Source organism: Schistocerca gregaria, chromosome 4, assembly GCF_023897955.1.
Source record: "Schistocerca gregaria isolate iqSchGreg1 chromosome 4, iqSchGreg1.2, whole genome shotgun sequence".
NCBI classification, from domain to species: domain Eukaryota; kingdom Metazoa; phylum Arthropoda; class Insecta; order Orthoptera; family Acrididae; genus Schistocerca; species Schistocerca gregaria.
This window is the reverse complement of record NC_064923.1, coordinates 568,470,597-568,495,953: the sequence shown is the minus strand read 5'-3', so window position 1 is coordinate 568,495,953 and position 25,357 is coordinate 568,470,597. Positions and strand designations below refer to the sequence as shown.

Below are 25,357 nucleotides of genomic sequence, written 5' to 3'. Positions count from 1 at the left end.
TTGCTCCCTCCTACATATATCTCGCCAAGAGACCATGAGGATGAAATCAGAGAGATTAGAGCCCACAAAGAAGCATACCGACAATCCTTCCTTCCACGAACAACATGAGACTGGAGTAGAAGGGAGAACCGATAGAGGTACTCGAGGTACCCTCCACCACACACCGTCAGGTGGCTTGCAGAGTATGGACGTAGATGTAGATGTAGATGATGTAACCGTGCCTGTGTTGATGATCACAGGAAATAAAATTGACAGAATATTTATGTTGCAAGTTATCATCTACTCCTAGAAAAAAAAGGAAAAAATAAATGTTTCTACTACTGCTACTAGTGTAATACTAGGTGTAAAGATATACAGTGGATGGAGAAGGGCTTAGATGACATAGATCTGGATAGTAGAAATGGAAATATTATTTGTAGTACTATTATATTATTATGGCTTTCCTTTCTCAGACCTTATGTCTGGTTAAAAATCGAAAGTGACGCAGACCTTGATCAAGCGTGACTTCCTTTTAACTGTACGGTATATGTTATATTGCATTTAGGGTAATTGAACATGTATCAATAATTACAGATTTCTGTAATTGTATGTAAACGTTTGGATGTAGCTGTATTGCATTGATGTACTGGTGGATATTGTGTTGTATGACTCCTGTAGTTGATAGTGTAATTGGTATAATGTCAACTTTATCCTGATGCCACATGTCCTTGACTTCCTCAGCCAGTTGGATGTATTTTTCAATTTTTTCTCCTGTTTTCTTCTGTATATTTGTTGTATTGGGTATGGATATTCCGATTAGTTGTGTTAATTTCTTCTTTTTATTGGTGAGTATGATGTCAGGTTTGTTATGTGGTGGTGTTTTATCTCTTATAATGGTTCTGTTCCAGCATAATTTGTATTCATCATTCTCCAGTACATTTTGTAGTGCATACTTGTATGTGGGAATGTGTTGTTTTATTAGTTTATGTTGTGTGGCAAGTTGTTGATGTATTATTTTTGCTACATTGTCATGTCTGGTGTATTCTGTATTTGCTAGTATTGTACATCCGCTTGTGATGTGATCTACTGTTTCTATTTGTTGTTTGCAAAGTCTGTATTTATCCGTTGTGGTGTTGGGATCTTTAATAATATGCTTGCTGTAATATCTGGTGTTTATTGTTTGATCCTGTATTGCAATCATGAGTCCTTCCGTCTCACTGTATATGTTGCCTTTTCTTAGCCATGTGTTGGATGTGTCTTGATCGATGTGTGGCTGTGTTAGATGATACGGGTGCTTGCCATGTAGTGTTTTCTTTTTCCAATTTACTTTCTCCGTATCTGTTGATGTTACGTGATCTAAATGGTTGTAGAAGTGGTTATGAAATTGCAGTGGTGTACCCGATGTATTTATATGAGTGATTGCTTTGTGTATTTTGCTACTTTCTGCTCGTTCTAAAAGGAATTGTCTACCTGTCCATAATGTAGGTTTTTTATGTCGATAAATCCCCTTCCTCCTTCTTTCTGCTTAATATGAATCTTTCTGTTGCTCAATGTATGTGATGTATTCTATATTTGTGGCATTGTGATCATGTAAGTGTATTCAGTGCTTCCAGGTCTGTGTTACTCCATTTCACTACTCCAAATGAGTAGGTCAGTATTGGTATAGCATAGGTATTTATAGCTTTTGCCTTGTTTCTTGCTGTCAATTCTGTTTTCAGTATTTTTGTTAGTCTTTGTCTATATTTTTCTTTTAGTTCTTCTTTAATATTTATATTATCTATTCCTATTTTTTGTCTGTATCCTAGATATTTATAGGCATCTGTTTTCCCATCACTTCTATGCAGTTGCTGTGGTTATCCAATATGTAATCTTCTTGTTAAGTGTATTTTCCCTTGACTAGGCTCTCTTTATTTATTTTTTTACATTTGTCTGTTCCAAAAGCAATATTTATATCATTGCCGAATACTTCTGTTATCTTTTAGTAATTGTTTGAGTTGTTGATTTGTTGCTGCCAGTAGTTTTAGATCATTCATGTATAGCAAATGTGTGATTTTGTGTCAATAAAATTCTTCTGGGTTAGAGACCGCATTGTCATTTATAAAATTCCAACGTTTCGGCATCTGTTGCAAGACGCCTTCCTCAGGGTGTGTTGCTAACTGCTGAATGCGCGCAAGTGTGGGTACATATATACTATGGAAGAGTGTTGTGATTGGATGTGAGGATGAGGAGGAAGGGTACTCTTCCATAGTATATATGTACCCACACTTGCGCGCATTCAGCAGTTAGCAACACACCCTGAGGAAGGCGTCTTGCAACAGACGCCGAAACGTTGGAATTTTATAAATGACAATGCGGTCTCTAACCCAGAAGAATTTTATTGACATTGACAACGGCCGCGGAAGCCTACGGTTACGTGTGATTTTGTGTTGGTATGTTCCAGTAATATTATATCCATAATTTGTATTATTTATCATGTTGAATAGTGGGTTCAGAGCAAGGCATAACCAGAAAGGACTTAATATATCTCCTTGGTTATATTCCACGCTTAATCTGTATTGGCTGTGATGTGATATTATTTGAATTTGTTTGGGTATTAAGTGTGGTTTTCCAATTTTTAGTTACTATGTTCAGGAACTGTATCATTTTAGGATCTACTTTATATGTTTCCAATATTTGTAGTAGCCATGAGTGGGGGTACACTATCAAAAGCTTTTTGGTAATCAATGTATGCATAGTGTAGTGACCTTTGTTTAGTTTTAGCTTGATATGTCACATTTGCATCTATTATGAGTTGCTCTTTACATCCTCGTGCTCCTTTGCAGCAGCCTTTTTGTTCTTCATTCATAATTTTGTTCTGTGTTGTGTGTATCATTAATTTTTGTGTAATGACTGAAGTTAATATTTTGTATATTGTTGGTAGGCATGTTATGGGGCGATATTTTGCTGGGTTTGTTGAGTCTGCTTGATCTTTAGGTTTCAGAGAAGTTATTCCTGTGTAAGTGTATCAGGGACTGTGTATGGGTCTGCAATGTAACTGTTGTTGAGGTGAACTTCTTTAACCAGAAATTTGCTATTTTATCTTTTCCAGGGGCTTTCCAATTGTGCATAGAATTAATTGCTCTGGTGACTTCATGTTGCAAAATTATCACTTCAGGAATTTGTGGTATCATCTTGTAAGTGTCTGTTTCTGCTTGTATCCACTGTGCATGTCAGTTATGTTGTACCGGGTATGACCATATGTTGCTCCAGAAGTGTTCAATGTCTGTTATGTTTGGTGGATTGTCTATTTTAATGTGTGTGTTATCTATTGTCTGGTAAACTTCTTTTGGTTTGTGTTGAATGTTTGGTTTTGTTTCCTTCTATTTTCACTTTTTTTTGTATCTTCTAAGTCGTTCGGCCAATGCTTGTAATTTCTGCTTCTTTTCATCTAATTGCTCTATCGCTTCTTGTTGTGAGATTTCACCTAACCTTTTTCGTTTTTTGTCTGATATTTCATTTCTTATAAATTGTGTTAGCTGTCCGATGTCTTTTCTCAGTTTTTCTATTCTGATCTGTAGCCTGTGTAGCCATGCTGGTTTTGTGGGTTTCTTCTGTGTGTTGGTTGGTTCTGATATCTGCCTAGTGTGTATATTTAGTGTAGTGAGTGCTCCTATATAAACCAGTAGTTGTAACTCTTCCATAGTTGTATTTTCATTTATTTTGTTGTGTATGATTGTGTTGATAGTTGTTATTGTTGTTTCGACTTGTGGGTTATTTGGTGGTCTATGCAAGAATAGTCTAATGTATGTATTTGTGTCTTTGTATTCTATATATGTCAGCTGAAATTTTTCTTCTATATCTAATGTGTGTGTCACTTCGTGTTCTATTTGTGCTTGTTCTGGTGGCTGTCTTAAGATTTTGTTTTCCTCCGATTCTTTAATTGATGCATGTTGTTCTTTGTTTGTTTGCTCTGGGATGTTTGCGTCCATCACTGTATTTTCTTCTTCTTCTTCTTCTTCTTCTTCTTCTTCTTCTTCTGATTGCACGTTATTTTGTTCCAGTATTTGTTGTTTGATGTTTTCTATTTCTGAGTGGGGTATTCTGTTATTTTTTATTATTACACGGATCAGAGGAGCTATTCGTTGTTCTGTTAAAAATTTTAATTCTGGGTACCCGGTAGTAAATGTTGTGTATACTTGTGATCTGTATCCGGTTGTGTTGGTTCCTAAGTTTGTTGTTTGGTAATAACAGAACATGAGGTGTCGGTTAACTTCATCTGACCATCTCATCCTCTGTCTTTGTTTTCCTTCTAGAGTGGTTGCAGGAAGCATATCTTGCAAAACACCTCTATTTGGATTTAAATCCTTTTCCATGTGGCTAGTAGTGACGTTACCATTGTAGACGGGCATAGGGTTAAAGTGTCGTCCCCGACCATGACTGTGCTTGTCCGAGGCTTCATTAGTTCTGTCCTGAATCAACTAATCACACTAAAAGGGGGGTTAGCCCTATTAGTTGTTTGTTCTTTTCGTTGCCTTTTATGACTGGCAGAACATACCGGAGGCCTATTCTTTTCCCGGGCCTCCACGGGATTTATTATTATTATTATTATTATTAACTGTGGCGTTCTTATTTAAACTGGTTAACACTAAGTTTAAGGTCCAAAGCTGCCGCATTGTCGCATCAAGTACTGTTTGCAGACAGACACCACAGGGTATCACTCTGTGGCAATAGAAAATCACTTTAAAGCCTTTATCTTCCACAAAAGTGAAGAAACAATCTGTAATTCACTTACAGTTTAGATCTGTATAGTGTCAGCACATCAGAAGTCCATTCTTAATTTTAATTGGGGGCAAGAGTTGTGTAAATCATTTTGACGCAGATTAAATTTTCCAGTTTTTAAAACAGTTTCAAACTTATCATGTAATATCTAAAAATAATCACCGAATACCTTTTCATCGGTTATCAAAATATATTGTTTTGCCATAAATCTTTAATATTTTCAGATTGCATTGCATTTTCTATATATAAGCTTCTAAAAACAGCATTTTTATGCAATGGCGTCAATATTTAACTTTCAACAAGTGCGAAGTTAGTCTCTGTGTCCTACAAAAATGATTAAAATTTCTGAAATTTGTCTATATCACTCTCAGTAGTATCTCTAAGCAGCTCAGGATGGTTTCTTAATTTTTATTAGGACTGTTTTTAAGTTTGTTATTGAAATAGAAATTTTTAGGGTCTGAGATAGCTTCCTTCATATCATTGGAACTTTATGTGTAATAAATAGCACGACATATTTTTGTGTATGAACTAATGTGCCACAGGGAGATAATGGGAGCTTGCTGAACAGTATTATGTACACTTACAAAAGGGAAGAGAAAGTGATTGAAATAAATTCACAAACTCAGGATTTAATGGAAGTAAAAGGTTCGTTAAAGTACACTATACATAATCGGACAGTGGGAAAACAACACCTAATTCAAAGCCAGTGGACCTACTGGTGTTGCAGCTCATAGTGACACATTGTTGTAACACACGTTTATTATTCCATGCTTCCCATATCACTCATTTTATATGATGTGCTATCTTTTGCCAGTCTAATGGTGTTACTTTTATAATTGCCTCCTTCAAAGGAATTCTCTTTCACTAAATGTAAATTTATTTTCTGTAGCGTTGTAACGTTTAACCTGTGCACAAATCAGTTCAGTTGTGTTGTAAAGACGATGATAGGGATATATTCCCGCAGTGTAAAATGAGTTCTTTGGCTTTTGTTGTGACACGAGTTCTAATAATTCTGCCCTTTTCCAGTTACTGTCAAACTGTACCTTATGTTTCTGTACCCAGCAGTCAGTCTTGGTTTTTCTTCATTGCCTTTGTGGGTGCCTTATCTTGTACACTGGAGAGCCAAAGAAACAGGTACACCTACCTAATATTGTGTAGGGCCCTCGATAGCATGCAGAAATGGCGCAACATGATGTGTTGTGGATTCAGCGAATGTCTGAAGTAATGCTGGAGGAATTGACACCATGAATCCTGCAGGGACGTCCTTAAATGCATAAGAGTACGAGGGGGTGGAGATATCTTTTGAAAATCATTTTGCAAGGTGTCCCAGATATGCTCAGTAACGTTCATGTGTGCGGAGTTTGGTGGCCAGCAGAAGTGTTTAAACTCAAGAAGAGTGTTCCCGGAGCAACTTCGTAGCAATTCTGGACATGTGGAGTGTCGCATTGTCCTGCTGGAATTGTTGAAGTCGTGAATGGATGCAGGTAATCAGACAAGATGCTCACATGCATGTCACCTGTCAGTCATATCTAGACATATCAGGGATCCCATATCACTCCAACTGCACAAGCCCCACAGTTAAAAAGAGCCTCCATCAGCTAGAACAGACCCCTGTTGACATGCAGGGTCCTGGATTCATGAGGTTGTCTCCATACCAGTATACGTCCATCCGCTAAATACAATTTGAAATGAGATTCGTCCGACCAGACAATGGTTTCAGTCACCAACAGTCCAATGTCGGTGTTGATGGGCCCAGGCAAGGTGTAAAGCTTTATGTTGTGCGGTCGTGAAGGACACAAGAGTAAGCCTTCCACTCAGAAAGCCCATATCGATGATGTTTCGTTGAATGATTTGCAGGTTGACACTTGTTGATGGCCTAGCTTTGAAATCTGCAGCAATTTGTGGAAGGATTGCACTTCTGCCATGGTAAACAATTCTCATCACTCTTCATTGGTCACATTCTTGCAGGATTTTTTTCCGTCCGCAGTGATATCAGAGATTTGATGTTTTACTGGACTTCTGGTATTCACATTACATGCGTGAAATGGTCGTACGGGAAAATCCTCACTTCATCGCTACGTCAGAGGTGCCGTGTTCCACTTCCTGTGCGCAGACTATAACACCACATTCAGACTCAATTAAAACTTGATAACCTGCCATTGTAGCAGCAGTAACCGACCTAATGACTGCACTATACCTGTTGTCTTGTATAGGCATTGCCTACTGCTGCACCATATTCTACCTGATCACGTATCTCTGTATTTGAATGTGAATGGCTGTACCAGTTTGTTTGACACTTCAGTGTATTACCAAATGGTGTGAAGTGTTACCTATAACAATTATAGTTTTTCATTAAGTTTTGAATCAGAGTTTCAGATCCTTTCACAGAAGTATTGTGGTTCATCTCTTCGTGGTAGTCAGAGGTTGTTTGAAGTGAATAACAACAGACAGAAATGAACCCTTTTTAATTGCTGGCATGTGCTACAGTTATTCTTTTTCCACTACCAGTCAGAGCTGCTATACTAGTGCTGATGGTATCTGTCCAACGTGTTAACTGTGTCCCACATTCGCCATGTTTCATCAAGCCAAACAATATCGTAAAAATGTGTGCCTACTAGTTCCCTAAGAAAACGGCATCACCAAGCTGCACTATCTTGGCTTCCCATTAACAATTTGGGGCCAGAAATAGATTTATACCCGAATCCTAACTTTCACATGACTCATAGCAAGAACAATTGGCTACTCTGAAACAGGTCTGCTGATACAAGAGTAGTATGTAGCTTCTTGACTGTTGGATACACCTTCCTTGAATAATATGTATATATCTCATGAAATATCACATCTTTCTGAAGAGAGTAGAGTTTGTGACACTCTTCTTAATGCACCTCTTTCTCTCAGGTGTCATCAAGTTAGATGATTTAATTTATTCTTCTTTAATGAATTTCTCCTGTGTATTCTTATTATTGGTTATTTGCTGATTTGTAGAGTGGCTGCAGTTTGCTCACCACTGTATCCAAAGGAACAAGAGGCGTTCCTGCATACCTCTCTCTTTCAAAATACTCCCTCGTTGTAACCAAGTGATGTGGCAAAGTGTTTAACACACTGGACTCTAATTTGGGAGGATGACGGTTCAAACCCACATCCTGCCATCATGATTTAGGTTTTCCGTGATTTCCCTAAAATCACTTCAGGCAAATGCTGGGATGGTTCCTTTGAAAGGCACGGCCGACTTCCATCCCCATCCTTCCCTAATCCAATTGGACCGATGATCTCGCTGTTTGGTTCACTTCCGCAAATCAGTCACCCCCCAACCAACCAACCCTTGTTGAACAAACAAATTCATGTGACTTATTGCTTATAATCACACCATTTCCAGCACTTTATGAAAATGCAACTAAATACCAAGGAATTACAATTACAAACATCTGAAATTGGAAAGAACACACAGAAAATGTTGTGGGGAAGGTGAAACAAAGGCTACATATTACAGGTAGAACACTTAGAAAATGTAACAGACCTTCTAAAGAGACTGCCTACACCATGCTTGTCTGTTCCCTTTCGGAGTACTACTGCACGGTCTGGGATCCTTACCAGATAGGATTAATGGAGTGCACCAAGAAAGTTCAAAGAACAGCAGTATGTTTTGTTTGATCGAGAAATAGGGGAGAGAGGTCAGTGACATAAGGGACTTAGGGTGGACGCATTAAAACAAAGGTGTTTTTCTTTGCGGCAGAATCTTCTTCAATCCCAAACTTTCTCCTGCAAATGCGAAAATATTTTGTTGATGCCGACCTACGTAGGCAGAAATGAGCATCATAATAAAATAACGGAAATCAGAGCTTGCGTGTAAAGATATGGTGTTCATTTTTTCGGATTGGAATAACAGAGAATCATTTTGAAGGTGGTTCGATGAAGCCTCTGCCAGGCACTTAAGTGCGATTTGCAGAGTATCTATGTTGATGTAGTGTGCAGCCTCGGTCTACTCCTCTTTTGAGTATTTTCATCACACATTGTAAGGCAAGCAAAGCTAAAAATAATAAAAATCTCTTACTGCAATGGCTCACTGAGGACTGGCTGGCACAGTGCTTTAGGCAGTGCAGCAGAAGTGGCAACATGGGAGCCGATGATGCCAGGTTTCCATTAGTTTATTGGTGGTAGGAGTCAGCTGTGGAGCCAACAATCTGTCTAGTGACAACTAGTTTAAATCAGACTATAGTAATAGAAAATTATACTGATGTCTTTAAACAGCTTGTGTTTAAAAGCACGTGTTCTGGAAGACTGCATTTTGTCACTCTGAGTGAGGTAGTAAAGTTGGTATGTTTAACTCTTAAGTGTACAAAATCTATCATTCTTTTTATGCACACAGGTTAATGGGGCACAGCAGATCACCTTCTCCTTCGCGAAGACGCCGTAGCAAGTCGAGGGAAAGGGAGAGGGACCGTGGTGACAGAGACCGTGACAGGAGACGGCGTCGCTCAAGAGAGAGGGAAAGGAGGCGTCGGTAAGTTCTCAAGTCTGATATGTGTTGTTAGGTATTGTAGCGACAAGGGAAAAAGATTCATGCACTAAGTAGCTAACAGATACATTTCTTTTCTTGCTGGTTTCAGAGCAGTGTAAGTCCCATTTGCAATAAGAACAATATGTTTCATTCATCGGGAATTGTATACATAGTGTACTAATGTCTTGTGAATTTTTATATTTTCCAGTGAGCAGAATGTTCAAAGAAGTTTTGGGCTTGCGTCCATTTGTCATTTACTTCACTTCACAATAGTTTGTTTGGCACCAGCCACTCTTCCACATGCGAGCCATTAAAGAAAAATGGAGATAGTCTGTCCATATCATGTGCATTGTGGGAAAAATATTGCAGCAAACATCAGTGCTGTATTATCCGTTTGCAGTCTAGTCTATCATTGCTGAGTATTGTATCTCTACTGGACATTCAGTGGTGCATGATACAACAATAATTTTGACCACGATAACTTACTAATACTCCTTTGTTAAAAATTGGTGCAAGTACATGCAGCTGAAAGATTGATGAACTGTGATAATGCTTGGAACCTCGTCATTTCCACTATATGCTCTAAATGAATGTAACAGTATAAGCAGAGTTCTGCGGTTCCACTAATGATGATACCAACTGGTGGGTAATGTGATTAGTCTGTCACCATGGTCTTAATGCATGTACGGAATACACACAGCACACTGATGAATTGTTGGAAAGGAAAAGTCTTCTGTCTTTGATGGCTCGCCTTGGGAAGGCAGCTCAGTCAAAATGTCGCACAGTGAAGTAAATGGTAACAGGCTTGAAAGTCTGAAACTTCTTTTGACACTAGCATCTTTTTAGGGTATAACCCCATTGACTGTCAAAAGGGGCTCATCTGCCCTTGAAAATTGTTACATGTGGATTGAAGAACATACAAGAATGAAAATGAAAAGATTGAATATTGATGGTACATCGCAAAAGTTTCTGAAGATTTAGTGCACATGAATGACCTGACCTTAAAGTATTCTGTTGTCCAACGTTATTTTATGTCATAAACAATCATGTTGGAAGAACATTCACAATTGAGCATTATAGCAGAGGTTGAAAATACCACTTCAGTTGTAAATTCCTTTATTTTCACACAACCAATTTCGTACTTTATAAGCTCGTCTTCAGGTGTCACAGCTGTGCTGTGGTCCCCAAGCGCTGCGTGTACCAGGCACGGTATGCTGCCTATGAGCGCAGAACGGGGACTCCCTGTTTGCTGCAGAATCCTTGAACATATCCTTAGTTCAAATATAATAAATTCTACATGTGGAAAACAGCCTCACCAACTTTCTTTGTAAGCTGTTACAACGTGTGGTAAGTCGGCGGTTGTGCTGGGTCTTGGAGTCCTGTGGCCTACTGGCTCCATGCCAGGGCAGCTTCCGCCAGGATCGCTCTACCATTGATAATCTAGTTTCCCTCTAGTCTCTCATCCAAACAGCCTTTTCCGGACGCCAACACCTGATTGCTGTCTTTTTTTATTTACGAAAAGCTTATGATGATCTGGTGACATTGTATTAAATGTGTGGGGTCTCTGGGGCCCGCTCCCAATTTGTATCCAAAATTTCCCATCGCTCCGTACTTTCCATGGCCAAGTTGGTGCCTCCTATAGTTCTCCCCATATCCAGGAGAATGGGATCCCACAGGGGTCTGTATTGAGTGTATCTCTGTTTTTAGTGGCTATTAACAGTCTTAACAGCAGCTGTCGTGCTGTCTGTCTCCAGTATTGGTGTTGGCGATTGGCGCCTACAGAGAGCCATCTACAAGGTGCAGTCATGGACTCTTGCCCACGGCTTCCAGTTTTCAGCCGCAAAGTCGTGTCTCTTGCACTTCTGCCAGTGTTGCACCATTCATCTGGAACCAGAACTTTACCTTAATGACAGTCCACTCACTGTAGTGGAGATTATTAATTCTTAGGTCTGGTTTTCGACGCCCAATTAACGTGGCTTCGTCAGCTGAAGCAGAAGTGCTGGCAGCACCTCAATGCCCTCCGCTTCCTGAGCAACACCAACTGGCGTGCAGATCGCTGTACACTGCTGCAGCTCTACAGAGCCCTTGTTCAATCCCGCCTTGGCTATGGGAGTCTGGTTTATGGTTCAGTGGCGCCCTCAGTGTTCCATTTACTCGACCCAGTCCACCACTGTGGCGTTCGACTGGCAACAGGAGCTTTTAGGACGAGTCTGGTGTCCTGGTGGAGGCCGGAGTTCCTCCATTGAAGATTAGATGTGCACAACTGCTCGCCAGTTACGTTCCACACATTGACAGTTCTCCTGAGCATCTGAATTACCGTCTCCTTTTTCCATCCACGGCGGTTCATCTCCCGCATCGGAGGTCCAGGTCAGGGCTTAAGATTGCGGTTCGCGTGCGATCTCTTCTGTCTGGAGTCCTTGATTTTACCACATATACTTGAGGTCCATTAATGTACACATCCATGGTGTACACATAGGCCGAAGCTCCGCCTGGACCTTGCATAGGACCCAGGTAACCCCACAGCGCTACGCTGTCACTTCCTCTAGATTCTTGACATGTACTGGGACCATGAAGTGGTATACAATGATGGCTGATGGTTACGTTTTTTGCTCGTTATGTTAGTTTTCTTTTTAGTTGTGGTGTTGGGTGCTTTTGTATCTTGAGCCTTGCTTGTGTCAGGGAGAAAGGACTGATGATCGTGTAGTTTGGTACTTTTGTACCTCAGACCAACCAATTAATCTCTCTCTCTCTCTCTCTCTCTCTCTCTCTCTCTCTCTCTCTCTCTCTCTCTCTGCACATAGTATTAAGATCGAAGTCCATCAAGGCAACACTAGGTGGTACCTTGCTTCAAATTACATGCTGCATGTCACCTGATGTCGCCAGCTTTTAGTCTGTGGCATGAAATCGTGATACAGAGTTGTCGTTGCCCAGAAAATATGTTACCTAGTGTCACATGCTGCAGGTTGCCTGTGTTGGTAGCATGTGCCTCAATCAGTTTCACTGAAGCAACATAAGAACAGTGCACCATGCCTTTGCGAACTGTAGGAGCAGCTGCTTTCCTGGTAGTAACCTCGAGAAACAGAAGAAAAGGAAGAAAATCAAAATGGTGGAGGGAAGAATTATTTGTTGTTGGTATAGAATCTTGCAGTGAACTTTTTAGGAAACTGGTGTGTGGTCGTGAAACATGTTTTAAAAATTTTACATAAATTATGTTTGGGAGATTTTTAGTAGTTTTTGCATTAATTCATGCCAGTGATCAGAAAATTGGACACCAACTATCATGACCAGCTGATGTGAAATTGTTATTGACTTTGAGACATTTAGCTACAGGTAATAACTATCCTTCAGTGATTTACATTTTCGAGATTTCAGAACCAGGTATTTCAAGAATTCCACTAGTACAGAAAGCATTTATATGTACATGTCCTGCATGATTTTGTACAGGTGTGCAGGAAAATTGTGTCATTACAAATTGTTGATTGTATGCAGTACACTTTCGATATCGAAACATCACAAACTGGACAGTATTTAGTTTGAAATGCAATGCTGTAATAGCTTCTAATTTTTTAATTTTATTCAACTTACATTCTGGTGTATTTGAATTCGTTAAGCGAATGGTGCTATTACCTTAAATGTAAAAACTACAGTCAGAACACCAAAAGGAGGAACCTGTTGACATTCTTCTGACGTGAGAGCAGAGACATCAGAGTGAATTAGTGAAGCAAGACATTGTTCACATGTATTGTCAGAAACAAATATTTCTGCATGACTATTGGGCGGATTTTCTGCATCGTATTTACCCATAGCTGCGTGGAATAACATGATATTTATGTGATAAATGAAAATAGTTCGTGACCTATGCAAGAAGCACCGTAGCTTGTTTGCAACATGTTCAGCGTACGTTGAACATCCCTTGCAACTGCTGCTTTTGAGATAACATATGCTTCTTCCTTGCATTCTGATGGAGATGTAGGATGCGTACACCTTCTTACTTCCTTCTTGGGGGAAAGAAGCATTTTACCTCCAAAGCCCAACCTTTTCAAGATGACTGGAAGATGCATGTGATGGTGGTAGCATTTCACCATTAAGGTGCTCGAAGTACCTACAGCATTCGAAATTCCATCTTTGGCCTGTAAAACAAATTATCTAACAAAGTAAATTAATTTCTTATTTGGTTATAGCTGTCACAATTTCTCATGAACAATTGTGAGCAACTAGTTTAAGACATAACATATCTGCAGACAATAGATATCATTACAATATTATTATTGATGTTGTGGTGTTCAGTCTGAAGTCTGGATTGTAATGCGTCAGCCCGGCCGATGTGGCTGAGCGGTTCTAGGCGCTTCAGTCTAGAACTGTACGACCGCTACGGTCGCAGGTTCGTTTTCTGCCTTGGGCATGGATGTGTGTGATGTCCTTAGGTTAGTTAGGTTTAAGTAGTTGTAAGTTCTAGGCGACTGATGACCTCAGATGTTAATCCCCATAGTGCTCAGAGCCATTTGTAATACGTCAAAACTGCAGAATAAAGCCATGTGTCACTTGTTATCTGAATGGAGCTTTGCAGTTTTGACAGTATTACGGATACTGTAATCATATTCATGGTCTTTGGATGGATTAACTCCAAACCCAGTCACCCAGACTAGTATATGAGTGTTTGCGATGGCAAAAACAGAAACTGTGATACCATTCACGACTTGTTCATCACAGTGACACAAGCTATCATGTGCCAATTTTTTTTTAAATCCCCTCCCACTCCATTGAAGGTGTATGGAGTAACACTGCAACAGAGTTTAAAGTTTCCTGGAATTACCTACACTTTTCTGGGGCTTGTGTTGGAAAACACATAGTGATTCAAAACTCAATGAACGGTGGCGACACCTTTGTTCAGTTACAGACTTCCATTCTTTTGTGGCTGCAAGAGCAGAGCATCCCGCTTATTAATTCCACATTTCAGCGTGCTTAACATCACTTTCATACTGTAAGGTCATAGTGGATTCCAATAAACATGAAAGGGACCTCCAGAACTAACTGACACTTCTGTTACACATTTATCCTGAACTAAGAGAATGGTACATCAGAAAATAAGAACATTTGTATTTGCTATTGAAAAATTATGTAACTTGAGATTATAACCCAATAAAATTTATTATTATCGAACAGATAAGTTTCAAGTGTGATCAGTTTCTTGAGAAGACGCCCAAAGCTCTGACAAACAATTCTTACTCTAATCATAAATACGTAGTAATTATTAAACTTTAAAGCAAATTCTTATGTAGTCTGATACAGAACCAAACAATGAAAATTTTGGTACAACTCATTTTGTGGTAAGCCTATTGACTTTTGTGCAATTAAAGCCTAAACTCAGTTCTCCGTATTAAAAAGAATGCAAGAGTAAGATTTCACCTGCTTAATTCTCACTGATTTCTCTTTTCGTTTGTCACGGTTAGTCTGAATTAGTTTTGTGGTTTCCCATCCTCATTTTTGACCCAGGCTTTGGACTGCCACTGGCCGGATTAAAAACTATAGTTTTAAATTTTTTTCATTTTCTATTTTCATTGTTTTGACTTTCCTTTTCTTGAAACAGATATACTGATGGAAACCACCTAAGATTTCCTTAGTGTATGATATTTTCCAAAAGATGGCACCATACAAAGAGCAACATAACACTTTTAGCATCTTATGCATGTCATTTTTCTCTGTGAATTAGCAATACATACTGCACAGCAACTCTAGTGAACATCCTTTTTCACTTTTTCTGCAAGGAGTCCTGGGTACAGTCCTTTTTTTGTAGTCAAAATAGCGTTTCTTGCATGGTGTCCATGGGATCTCAGTTTTACTTGTTTGTCTATGAAATTTTTCCAGTGGTGTTCTGCTGCTTTTTTACTTCAAAAATTGTTTTAGCATTCAGCACACACATCAGTCAAATGGAACTATACCCTTTTGTACCACATCATTGTCTTTATCAAGTCTGTGACATCAGCAGTACCCATTGAGCTATTGTGGCTCACTACACATGTGTTTCAGTTATTTTTGCCAGTTGTATGCTCCTTCTTCTCAGTTTCATCAAAATATGCTCAGTTTGTGGTTGAAACATTAACAAACACAAAAACATTGCCTGATTTCCCCCTATCAGCTTTTATGGATACTATTTCCTTAGCAGCAACACCGTACGCAGTATAATATAGAATATAATAACTTTCTGTGCAACGAAGCACAAAAAAGTTTAGTATCAAAATGGCTACGTTTCTTTGTAATGTACTGCTTAATTCAGAGCCTTTCTTTGAAAAACATTAGGCTATTACTAAATTTTTAAAAGGGACTGTGGCCTCTTGGAATTTTTCTCTTGTTTGGTCTACAATGACCCTCATTTTCACAAGAATTCATGAGACATGGCTGAATTACCACTAAAGTGCAATTACGAAGAATCAATTTGTACTGGTACTTGGACATTGTTTGTGAGGAAATAGTAGTGTTTGAATCAAAGAATCTGTTGACCAGTATTTATTCACTTCTAACTTTTTAGTTACTGGTATAAGCAGGAAACACAACAAGAAGCAATAAAATTCTGCAGGTTTCATAGGCTTTCATTGTGCTAAGCCGGTGGAAACTAGTCATTTTTATCCCAGGAAGAGACATATGATAATTATTTATCTCTTTACAAATGGCAGAGACAAATTCAAAAGACATAAAATAAAACAAAAAATCTAAAGTACTTGCTGAATCATCGAATCCTATTCTTAAACCACTAAATGTGTTCATGAAATGATGATGTCTTGTTACAGGATGATTTTCCAACCAGTTGTACATTCATTTTGCTGATGACAAGTTGCGCGTAATGTTTCATTCTCCTGTCCATCTTCAGGAGGACGATTTTCTGCAATAGTTCCTCATGATGTTGAATCATTAGTAAGTCCAGATATATCCACACCTTTGCCCAAAGAAAGGTACAAAGTATCCTTATAATCTTCGCTACTATTGATCATGAGGATTTCCATATTTACTTGTCTGGTAAATTATGTCCCGACATTGCAAAGGCAATGGAGTCAAATGTTGTCGTTTCATTAAATGCAGAAACAGGACTGGCTCAGTGCACAACTCTTAAGCAGAAAGGGCCCAGGAGGTGGTAAAAGCTGTAACGTTTTATGACATTACCAAGAGGAACAGACAACAGATAGTAGCTGTTGCAATGTGCTTGCTTACCTACTCCCCAGCAGTTAGGTGTACAAGAATGCCCTTAGCTGTCAGGTCTTCCTACCTGCCTGGCATGAATGGATGACCATAGCTGTCTGGACATTCTGTACACGTGTACGCACATCGCCATGCGGGCGACTATATGCCCATAGCCTTGAAAGGGTTAAGCATTGTTCTGATGGCCATTGTTGATGCTAACTACTGTTTTTGTATCCAGTATCCTTGTCAGGGCCACATTTCAAACCCAGTTTTGCATGAAACTTAGTTCTGCAAGAAATTACAAAAATAAGTTGGCATTTCTGGCTTCTGGAAGCAGAAAAGTGTCACCATATGTGTTAGTGCCTGATGATGTTTTTTCATTACAGGAACACATTGTGAAACCCCTTACGGGCCTTCTCAAAATAAATTCTTGTGGAAGACATTAAAACTACAGACAGTCGCATGCTCACAGATTAGCAAAGAACAATTTTTGGTTGCTGACATCACTTTTGTGTATTCAGAACCACTGTTGCGAACTGTGAGAAACATGGAAATTGTTACAATAACATCCATTAATCTTCACAACTTCCTGAGAAAAAAATCTCTACTTCAGAACCACTGTACTCACTCAAGGATCACTTGACACCAACACATTAACACGGAAGAGACACAGTATAATTTTATAAACAACTGACCACAGAAGAAAGCAGGGGATGGTGTAGACAAAAATAAACAATCAGTATTATAAAAAGCAACCACAGTAGGTGGTAAGACAGAGCCTTAGAATTACATGTCACTGATGATCGTAGTGTAGTACTGAAGTCTTAAAAGACATTGAGTGTTTAATTCAGTGTTAAGTCTGCAACAACAGGGAGAACAAATAACACACTGTTTGTAATTGAATCATCATATGGTTCACTAGTATGAACTTACCTCATCCCTACTCTTCATTTGGGTTTCCTTGGTTCATTAGTGTCTTGTAACTCACTCAGTAAATCATTTTCCTTCTTGTTTAGGTGATTTACTATTACTTTTTGACTGTTGCAGTTACTTACGCTCACAATGGAATGGAGTCCATAAATTCTTTATTTTCTTCTGTGCTTCCAAAACCCTAAAATCATAAAAATTATTCCATTCCTTCTTGCCATGGTGATACAGCAACCTTCTATTGCTACTAGATAAAAAAAAGACCATAGGGTGCACAATTTTCTTTATTATTTTAAGAACATATTTTCGCAGGATAGGTTATGTTAAAAAATCAGAAATTTTCTGGCACAAAGCATCTGTCAAGAAGGCAAGATACCGAAAAAAAGTACTAAAAGGCAGCCTCGTGGAGGCAATGACAGGTACAGTGGGTGCTTTTTGACAGAAAATTTCTTTTTTAATGTAACCTGATGATGCCCTATCAGGGCGAAATTTAATGTTATTCAAATAATGAAGAATACTGGGCAACCTAAAGTCGTTTGTCAATTATCCACTCCATACTGCATGCAACATGTCACACAGATGTGCTGACTGTCTAATATGTGGCAACATGGGCCAATGTCGTTTCTTGTTGACAGGTGGTGGATGCAGCATTCCACAATGCTATGTGTGGTGTGTTGACATGTTGTCCTGGTCAAATTGTCTTGTAACGTGTCATAGCTGTATGTCATATGTTGCCCAAATGTTGCCTTGTTGAAATTGCACTTTAATAATTAGTGCTGTGGCTGATGTTTGGTCCATTCTCTGTGTGAATGCAAACGTCACTTGCTTCCTCATACAATAAGTTTGTTCTTAAGAGCACATATCTCACAGTACTGGTTAAAATTTATTGTTTTTCGTTACTGATTGCTTTTCATTACTGTATACGTTATCTTACTTCCTGCACATTTCGAAGTCCCTATAAGAAGAAATCATTGTTAAGTTAACAGAGAAATTATGTTATTACACAACAGGTCAGGAGACCGTGATCATCGACATCGTCGTTCGTTGTCACGATCTCGATCAAGATCTCGTTCCAGAGATAGGACGCCAAGGAACAAGCCACAGTTGGCCGAAAGGCCCCCTATTACAGGTAAGAATTAATTTTCAGAAATTTGCCATTGATAGTGTTATAGTGTCTGACCTCTTTGCAGCTACACAGGGTGATTTTTTTTTCCACTGTGTACGAACTCTAGGGATTGATCAATGAAAGGATACGAAACGAAATAGGTGTGACGAACTTATGTACGGGAATGCATAATTTCCATGCTAGACACCATTCAGTCATACATTGTTACAGAGACTGTGATCTAATATGCGCTGTACCATGCAGCCACACATAAAGTATGAGTGGAAAATGGTTTTCATGTGCCTCAACTCGTGTATAAACACCATGGCATGTCCAGTCTCACAAGTACACACCAGCCACGTTGTATCCAAACAGCGTCAAGAGGCAGCCTGAATCTGCTGCTCCAGTGTCTCCACATTTGGAATAGGCTCTGTGTACACAATACTTCTGAGATGATCCCATAACCAGAAATCGCTCTGGGTGAGAGATGGTGAATGATCATGCCATGCAACTGGACCTTGTCGTCCGATCCATTGACCAGGGAAAAGACAATTGAGATTTGTCCTGATGGTAATGATGAAGTGGTCTGCAGCACCATTATGTAGCAGCCACATAATCTTTCAAATCATCAATGACACTTCTTCCAGCAGAGGAGGCAAAGTCACCTGCAAGAAATGCATATAGTTCCAGACTAATCCCGCATATGATTGTTATGAAAGTCGAAGATACTGCACCACATTCAGATGACCTCATCTATGAATAGGGCGGATGCCACAAATCCCGGAATCATGGTTGCCTAGTGAAGAAACCAGTGACAAAACTCCTGCCGATGTGGAAAATCTGTCACTAGTAAGTTCTGCACACAGTGTAAGTGATAAAAGGGTAGTAACAGTTGTCATGGAGAATGTTCCACACGGTCATCTGGCTTACCCTGTACTGGTGAGACAACTGTCTGGTGCTGACACAGTGGTTGCCTTCCAAGTGTGCTTCAAAGTCTGGTGTACGTCCTTCATGATTTCCTGCTTCCTGAAACAACCCTGTCTCAGACAAACAGCGAAACACTTTCGCAAACATTGAATGCTGTGGTTGTTGTCATTGAGGATAGGTCTCCTGATACAACCTTGCTGCCCACCGCCCATTGCCACTTGCCTTTCCATAAGTAAACACCGTGTTGACTAGCTCTCTATTTGAATACAGAACCATTGTGTACAACCGTACTCTTTCATTGATCAATCCATAGAGTTTGTACACAGTGGAAAAAATCACACTGTAGATAGACAGGAAACAATGGTTTTATTTTATAGTAAAATGTGGTGTTAATTCTTGCCACTTTTGGTATTGTGTCCTCTCTATTTATATATTTATTTTTGCTTGCTCTCCCTCTGCTTCCCCCGCTCTCTCTCCCTCTGCTTCCCCCCTCCCCCTCCCTCCCTCAAAAAATTCTGTCGTTCTTTTCTCATATTTCAGAGTTGTTGCTGATTTTGGTTTTTTTTCCAATTTCGGCGCTATTTTTATGGGCACATCAACGCTCATTACACATGAGATGAACTGTTATTTCAAGATCAGAAAAGAGATCAAAATGCAGTTTTAACATTCAATGACTGTCCATTATGAATACTAAACAACGTCTGTCCTCAGATAGATAACATTTTCATACGAGAAAATGGCAAAGTTTTCAATAGCTAGTAAAATTTGCTGCGCTGATTTATTATTTCACTAAAAACTACTAATTTCGTGTTACTTCTCACATTATTTCCACAAAAATTTTCCTGTTCCCAGCAAGAGACAGTTTTATAGTTAATATATGGCATGTACTGTCACATGGAAAGCCCAAATCCACTATGCACTGTTCATTTTTCAAGTTTGCAACAGACCAAGCACTTGCGCACAAAAGAAATCTGTTTCACCCTGAAGCTAAAAAAGTCTCTCAAGGAGTTTCTGTTTATTTAGCCAGTATGTTCCACTGTCGTATGGCACTAATCCGTGTTTTCCATGTCTTTTGAAAGACATGGATCGATCGAGAGCACGGCTGCAGATGAAATTTGTTGTACTAGTCCATACATTTTTCATTCTCTCATGTTCAGGTTTGTACACACATTCTCTTGGTGGAGACTGCAGCGTATTTCAAAAATCTCATGTGTAACAGGCATCGACTTTTAGCATCTCTGATAAAAAAATGACACACAACTTGATATTTTCGTCAGCCACAGCTGCTGTGCAGTCTGTAGCCACAGAAGTGAAAGTCTTCCATTGCAGATACCAATTTTCAAACACTTGTGTACATATGTGAGAATATGTGCCTTTGTTGTATCTTCCATTGGAACCAAGACCAGTAATTTTTCTATGATTGTGAAATTATTATCTATTCTGCAAATGTAAATTGCCAACTGAAAAGTATCAGAAACATCTGTGCACTTGTCCTGCACCAGAGAAAAGAAAGAAAAATTTAAGAACCTTACCTAAAACGTTGTTGGCTATTTCTTGAATCCTACCTCAAATGGTTGAATGGGAGAGACTAATTGCTTGACACTTTTAAAAGTTTTTCGGGAGTTGTATGCACAGTTGCAGATACCTAACATATCTTTATAAATTCTTCTGTGAAACAATGCATTGCTTTGGCAATCCGAAAAGTGATATGGTAACATGTTCATATTGCAGACTTGTTGTGTATTCATCCTTGAAAACAAAGATACAAAGGGTACTATGTAAGTTTTGCAATACACCTTCGTTTTTTTAAATTTGTTGAAGTAATTTATTCCTGAATACACCTCTCCATCCTCCAAAACCAATCGCTACTCCACCCTCCAAAACCAATCGCTAAAAAAGTTCTCCCAAATTTCGGTAGGGAGTAAGGCACCCTCGTTGTCCCAAACACTCGGGAGGTTATCATCTCTTGAAAACTTCACTCCTTTCAGCTTCATATTCAAGCAGCCCAAGGTCTGGACTAAGGAATGTGCTCAAGAAGTTTCAATCCTGTACCGCGCAAACATTCAGTACACATTTTCATACATTGAGCTGGAGTGTTGTCATGATGGAGGATCCAAGTGTCCATTCTTCACTTCTGTCGCATGTTCTTCAAATATTGGATGACTTTGGGCAGGCACTGCCCAGTGTATCACTTAGCTGCAACCATCTTCTGTGTGTCTAAAACAACACACTTCACAAGTCCACTCGATTTGGGGAAAAAAAGAGAAAGCTATAATTTTCTTCTTTACTGATAGGGATTTTCTGACAGCTACAGGTGTGTCATCATCTTCAAGGACCCAAACTTTGTTTTGAATCTTAGTCGGTATGTCATAATAGAACAGACTAGTCCTGTCACCTGTGACGACGTTATTCACATACTGAGATACTCTCTTAGAAAACTTCTGTAACATCTCCTGGCACCAAGTCGCATGTCATGTCATCTGATCTTCCGTCAGTCCATGTGGCACCCAGAGGCAACCAAGTTTCTTTACTTTCAAATGATCATGAAGAATTAAATTACTGGTGTATTTAGTCCTAAGGTATCTGCTATCTGCATATAAGTTACTCGCCAGTTTTCATCTAGCATTTTCCTCACAGCATCAATATCTTCCTCTGCAACTGATGATCATGACGTTCCAGTCCTCTCGGCATCCTCCAGAGTGAAATTTCCGTATTGGAATTCTCAGAACCACTTGAATATGTTGTAAGATGTGGACACACGTCACCAAGTGCAAGAGTCATTTCTTCAAAGCACTGGTCTATGTTTCAACCACACGCGAAGTTGTACTGCAGAGCTACCTGAATCTCACTTCCTGACCACGATGACACAGCAGGCACTTCAAACTAACCCTGCCATGGAATGTTCTCACAAACTTGGCACAGTGGCTACAATGCACGTATGAAGTAGTCTCAGAACACAGTAACAATTAGCCTCCTGTGACTGATTGTTGTGTCACATTGCAAAACTGTCATAGTATCGTCTGTGTATTTTCATAGCAAAAATGTTGGGTAAAATTATTCAGATGTTTCTGTGCTCCCATTCAATTACTACTACATCAGTCATATCCATTAATCTATGCTTCTCGCTTCTCACTTGTCACCTTCAAAGAATTTGAATGTTCATGATTCACAGTTTTATTCGGAATAAATTTACGAGACAGGTCAATCCACTGACAGACTCGAGATAAGCTTGCTTGCACACTTAACACATTGTGTAGGCTATCTTTTTTCATTAGTCATTGGTCGTACATATTTTTAAGTTCTTCTCTAACTGATTTGTTCAAACAAATATGTATTAGCTGTAGAATTTACGTCATGCCTCCTGGAATTACAGCCAGCTCATTCTATCCTCTACTAGTTTTCTCTTAATAACCGGAGTAATATGACCTGCATACAAATCTAGTACAAGCTTCTTTGGAAAACTTAGCAGGTCACAAGAATGACTTTACCATGCAAGTTTAATCCACTGTAATGCTACTTTTGTTAGCATGTACAGTAACGATTTTTGGAAATACCCCGGACTTGGGTAATGTTTTGGATTTAAAAAAATGAACGGTGGTAGTTCGTGGCCATTGGCAGTATGAGCAAGCATGACAGACATGCTGCTTCTCCACCACATGCCGGCAGTATCTTGGCACCTTTGTTCCCTTTTGCTTCTGCCATGTAATTTGTTGGCATATCAGAATACAGTGGAGTTTAGTCTGCATTACCAGTTTGACCAAGAAGATAATTATTTTTGGTGTGCTGTCTGATTATGAATTGTTGACATTCAGCAAGTTTTTCATTTTAGTTTTGTGGCAGCTTCTTTGCAATTGATATCCGCTTGTACAGAAAGAATCCAGACATTTCATAAAATTGGCAACCAAATCACTGCTTTGTTCAAAATTTGTTACTTTTTGCGTGTGAGCCAACTTCATGTGCTTTAACTTGGATAATTTCTACACTCATGGTAAGCACTTTTGACACTGCTCCCTGACAAAATCATTCAGGACAACTCATAACAAACATATAATAGCATTCACGTTGTCGCCCAGAAATTTTTTTTCTGTTGCTGGAACTAGCTAAATGTTGTTCCTTTTGCTGTCACCACCATCTTGCTTTAATCTAATCAATCTCAAATCACTGACTTGCAGCACAGCATGAGGTTTTCTTAGCAAGAGGAATCACTTCCCTTTTCAACTTGGAACTGTAGGGAGCACTCTTCATCATAGTAGACTAATACGTGGAACTTGAAAAACGTGCTAAAATAGATTGAAACAAAGGGTGAAATAGGAATGTACCATCTGCAGACACACTGAGCACTGCTCTCATTGGCCTAGGAGGTCAGTGGAAGAAACACAGATGAAGCTGGGGAGGGGATTGGTGCAGCAGAAAAATTTCCCCCCTTGCGTGCAGTGTAACATGCAATTACTATCAATTATCTGCTGTGGTAGAAATCTCTTATGGAAGTAATGAGGTGTCATATAAGCTCACTTATAAAGATGCTCGGGTTCAAATGTGGAACGTAATTGTACTCATGAATATGAAATTAAATTAAGACAGTAAAACATGTCTTACTGTTACGTCGTGAGTATTGGGAGCATTGAGAAATCACTTAATATATATCATCATGTGCCAAAAGCTTATGAGTGCAACTGTCAAAATGTAAAACTGTACTTACTGTGTTTGCCAACTTCTCCAAGTTTCTTAAAAACATATATTTTGATTGTGTATAAGAAAAGAGATTATTTTTATTTGTATGAATATATGGAAAACTGCTTAATTCTGAGACGGACAATATTACATTTGAATTTCCCCCATAACAAAAAATGGTGGGTGTTCAATACTTGAAACACTAACACAATGGCATCTGTGATAAAATATGAGGTAATAAAAAATAATGGTATCTTTTCAATTTCATGTGCTATATACATATTTTCAAACTTTATATATATCTTGATACATGTGTTGTGGTGTATGTTTGCATTTTTCATGTATTTTGATTATTAACAGTTGAAAAGGTTATACTTGTTTTCGAGTACTTAGGGAATTTTTACTTTTGAAAGTGATTTGTTTGTAATACAGAATAAAGTGCAGCACCAGTACATTCAAAAAGTTGAGAATCACTCTCCTCTCTTCTCCCCCTCTCTCTCTTCTCCCCCTCTCTCTCTTCTCCCCCTCTCTCTCTTCTCCCCCTCTCTCTCTTCTCCCCCTCTCTCTCTTCTCCCCCTCTCTCTCTTCTCCCCCTCTCTCTCTTCTCCCCCTCTCTCTCTTCTCCCCCTCTCTCTCTTCTCCCCCCTCTCTCTCTTCTCCCCCCTCTCTCTCTTCTCCCCCCCTCTCTCTCTTCTCCCCCCCTCTCTCTCTTCTCCCCCCCTCTCTCTCTTCTCCCCCCTCTCTCTCTTCTCCCCCCCCTCTCTCTTCTCCCCCCCCTCTCTCTTCTCCCCCCCTCTCTCTCTTCTCCCCCCTCTCTCTCTTCTCCCCCCCTCTCTCTCTTCTCCCCCCCTCTCTCTCTTCTCCCCCCTCTCTCTCTTCTCCCCCCTCTCTCTCTTCTCCCCCCCTCTCTCTCTTCTCCCCCTCTCTTCTCCTCCCCCTCTCTCTTCTCCCCCCCCTCTCTTCTCCCCCCCCTCTCTCTCTCTCTTCTCCCCTCAAGTTTGATGTGATAGCTGTGAGAGTAAAACAGTGCAAACCCCAGGTTAAAATATCAATAATATAAGGACAAAGATTGATTGGTACTCGCCATTAAGACGACACTTTGAGTTACAGACACACACAACAAAAAGGCTGTTACACATTTAGTTTTCGTCCAAAGCCCTTTCCAGAAGAGGAAACCCATCTACATTAATTCACACAAGCAAACACACCTGATGTGTACATGACTGCCATTTCTGACAGCTCATACCAAAACGTGTCTGTCACATTAAGCTGAAGAAGCAGTCTAGATGGAGCAGGGGAGGGAAAGGGTTATTAGGGTA

At 39.5% G+C, this 25,357-nt stretch overlaps 1 protein-coding gene across 1 annotated transcript in view; it reads left to right on the top strand.

The window, feature by feature from the left end:
- Positions 1 to 3,073: 3,073 nt before the first annotated feature.
- LOC126266936 (RNA-binding protein EWS-like) overlaps positions 3,074 to 25,357 on the top strand; it is a 47,358-nt gene continuing 25,074 nt past the window's right edge. Inside the window, exons 1-3 of the mRNA XM_049971628.1 lie at positions 3,074 to 3,152; positions 9,104 to 9,238; positions 18,346 to 18,464. Of these exons, the coding sequence (XP_049827585.1) occupies positions 9,108 to 9,238; positions 18,346 to 18,464 (250 nt within the window). The 5' untranslated portion in view covers positions 3,074 to 3,152; positions 9,104 to 9,107. The remainder of the gene's footprint in view (positions 3,153 to 9,103; positions 9,239 to 18,345; positions 18,465 to 25,357) is intronic.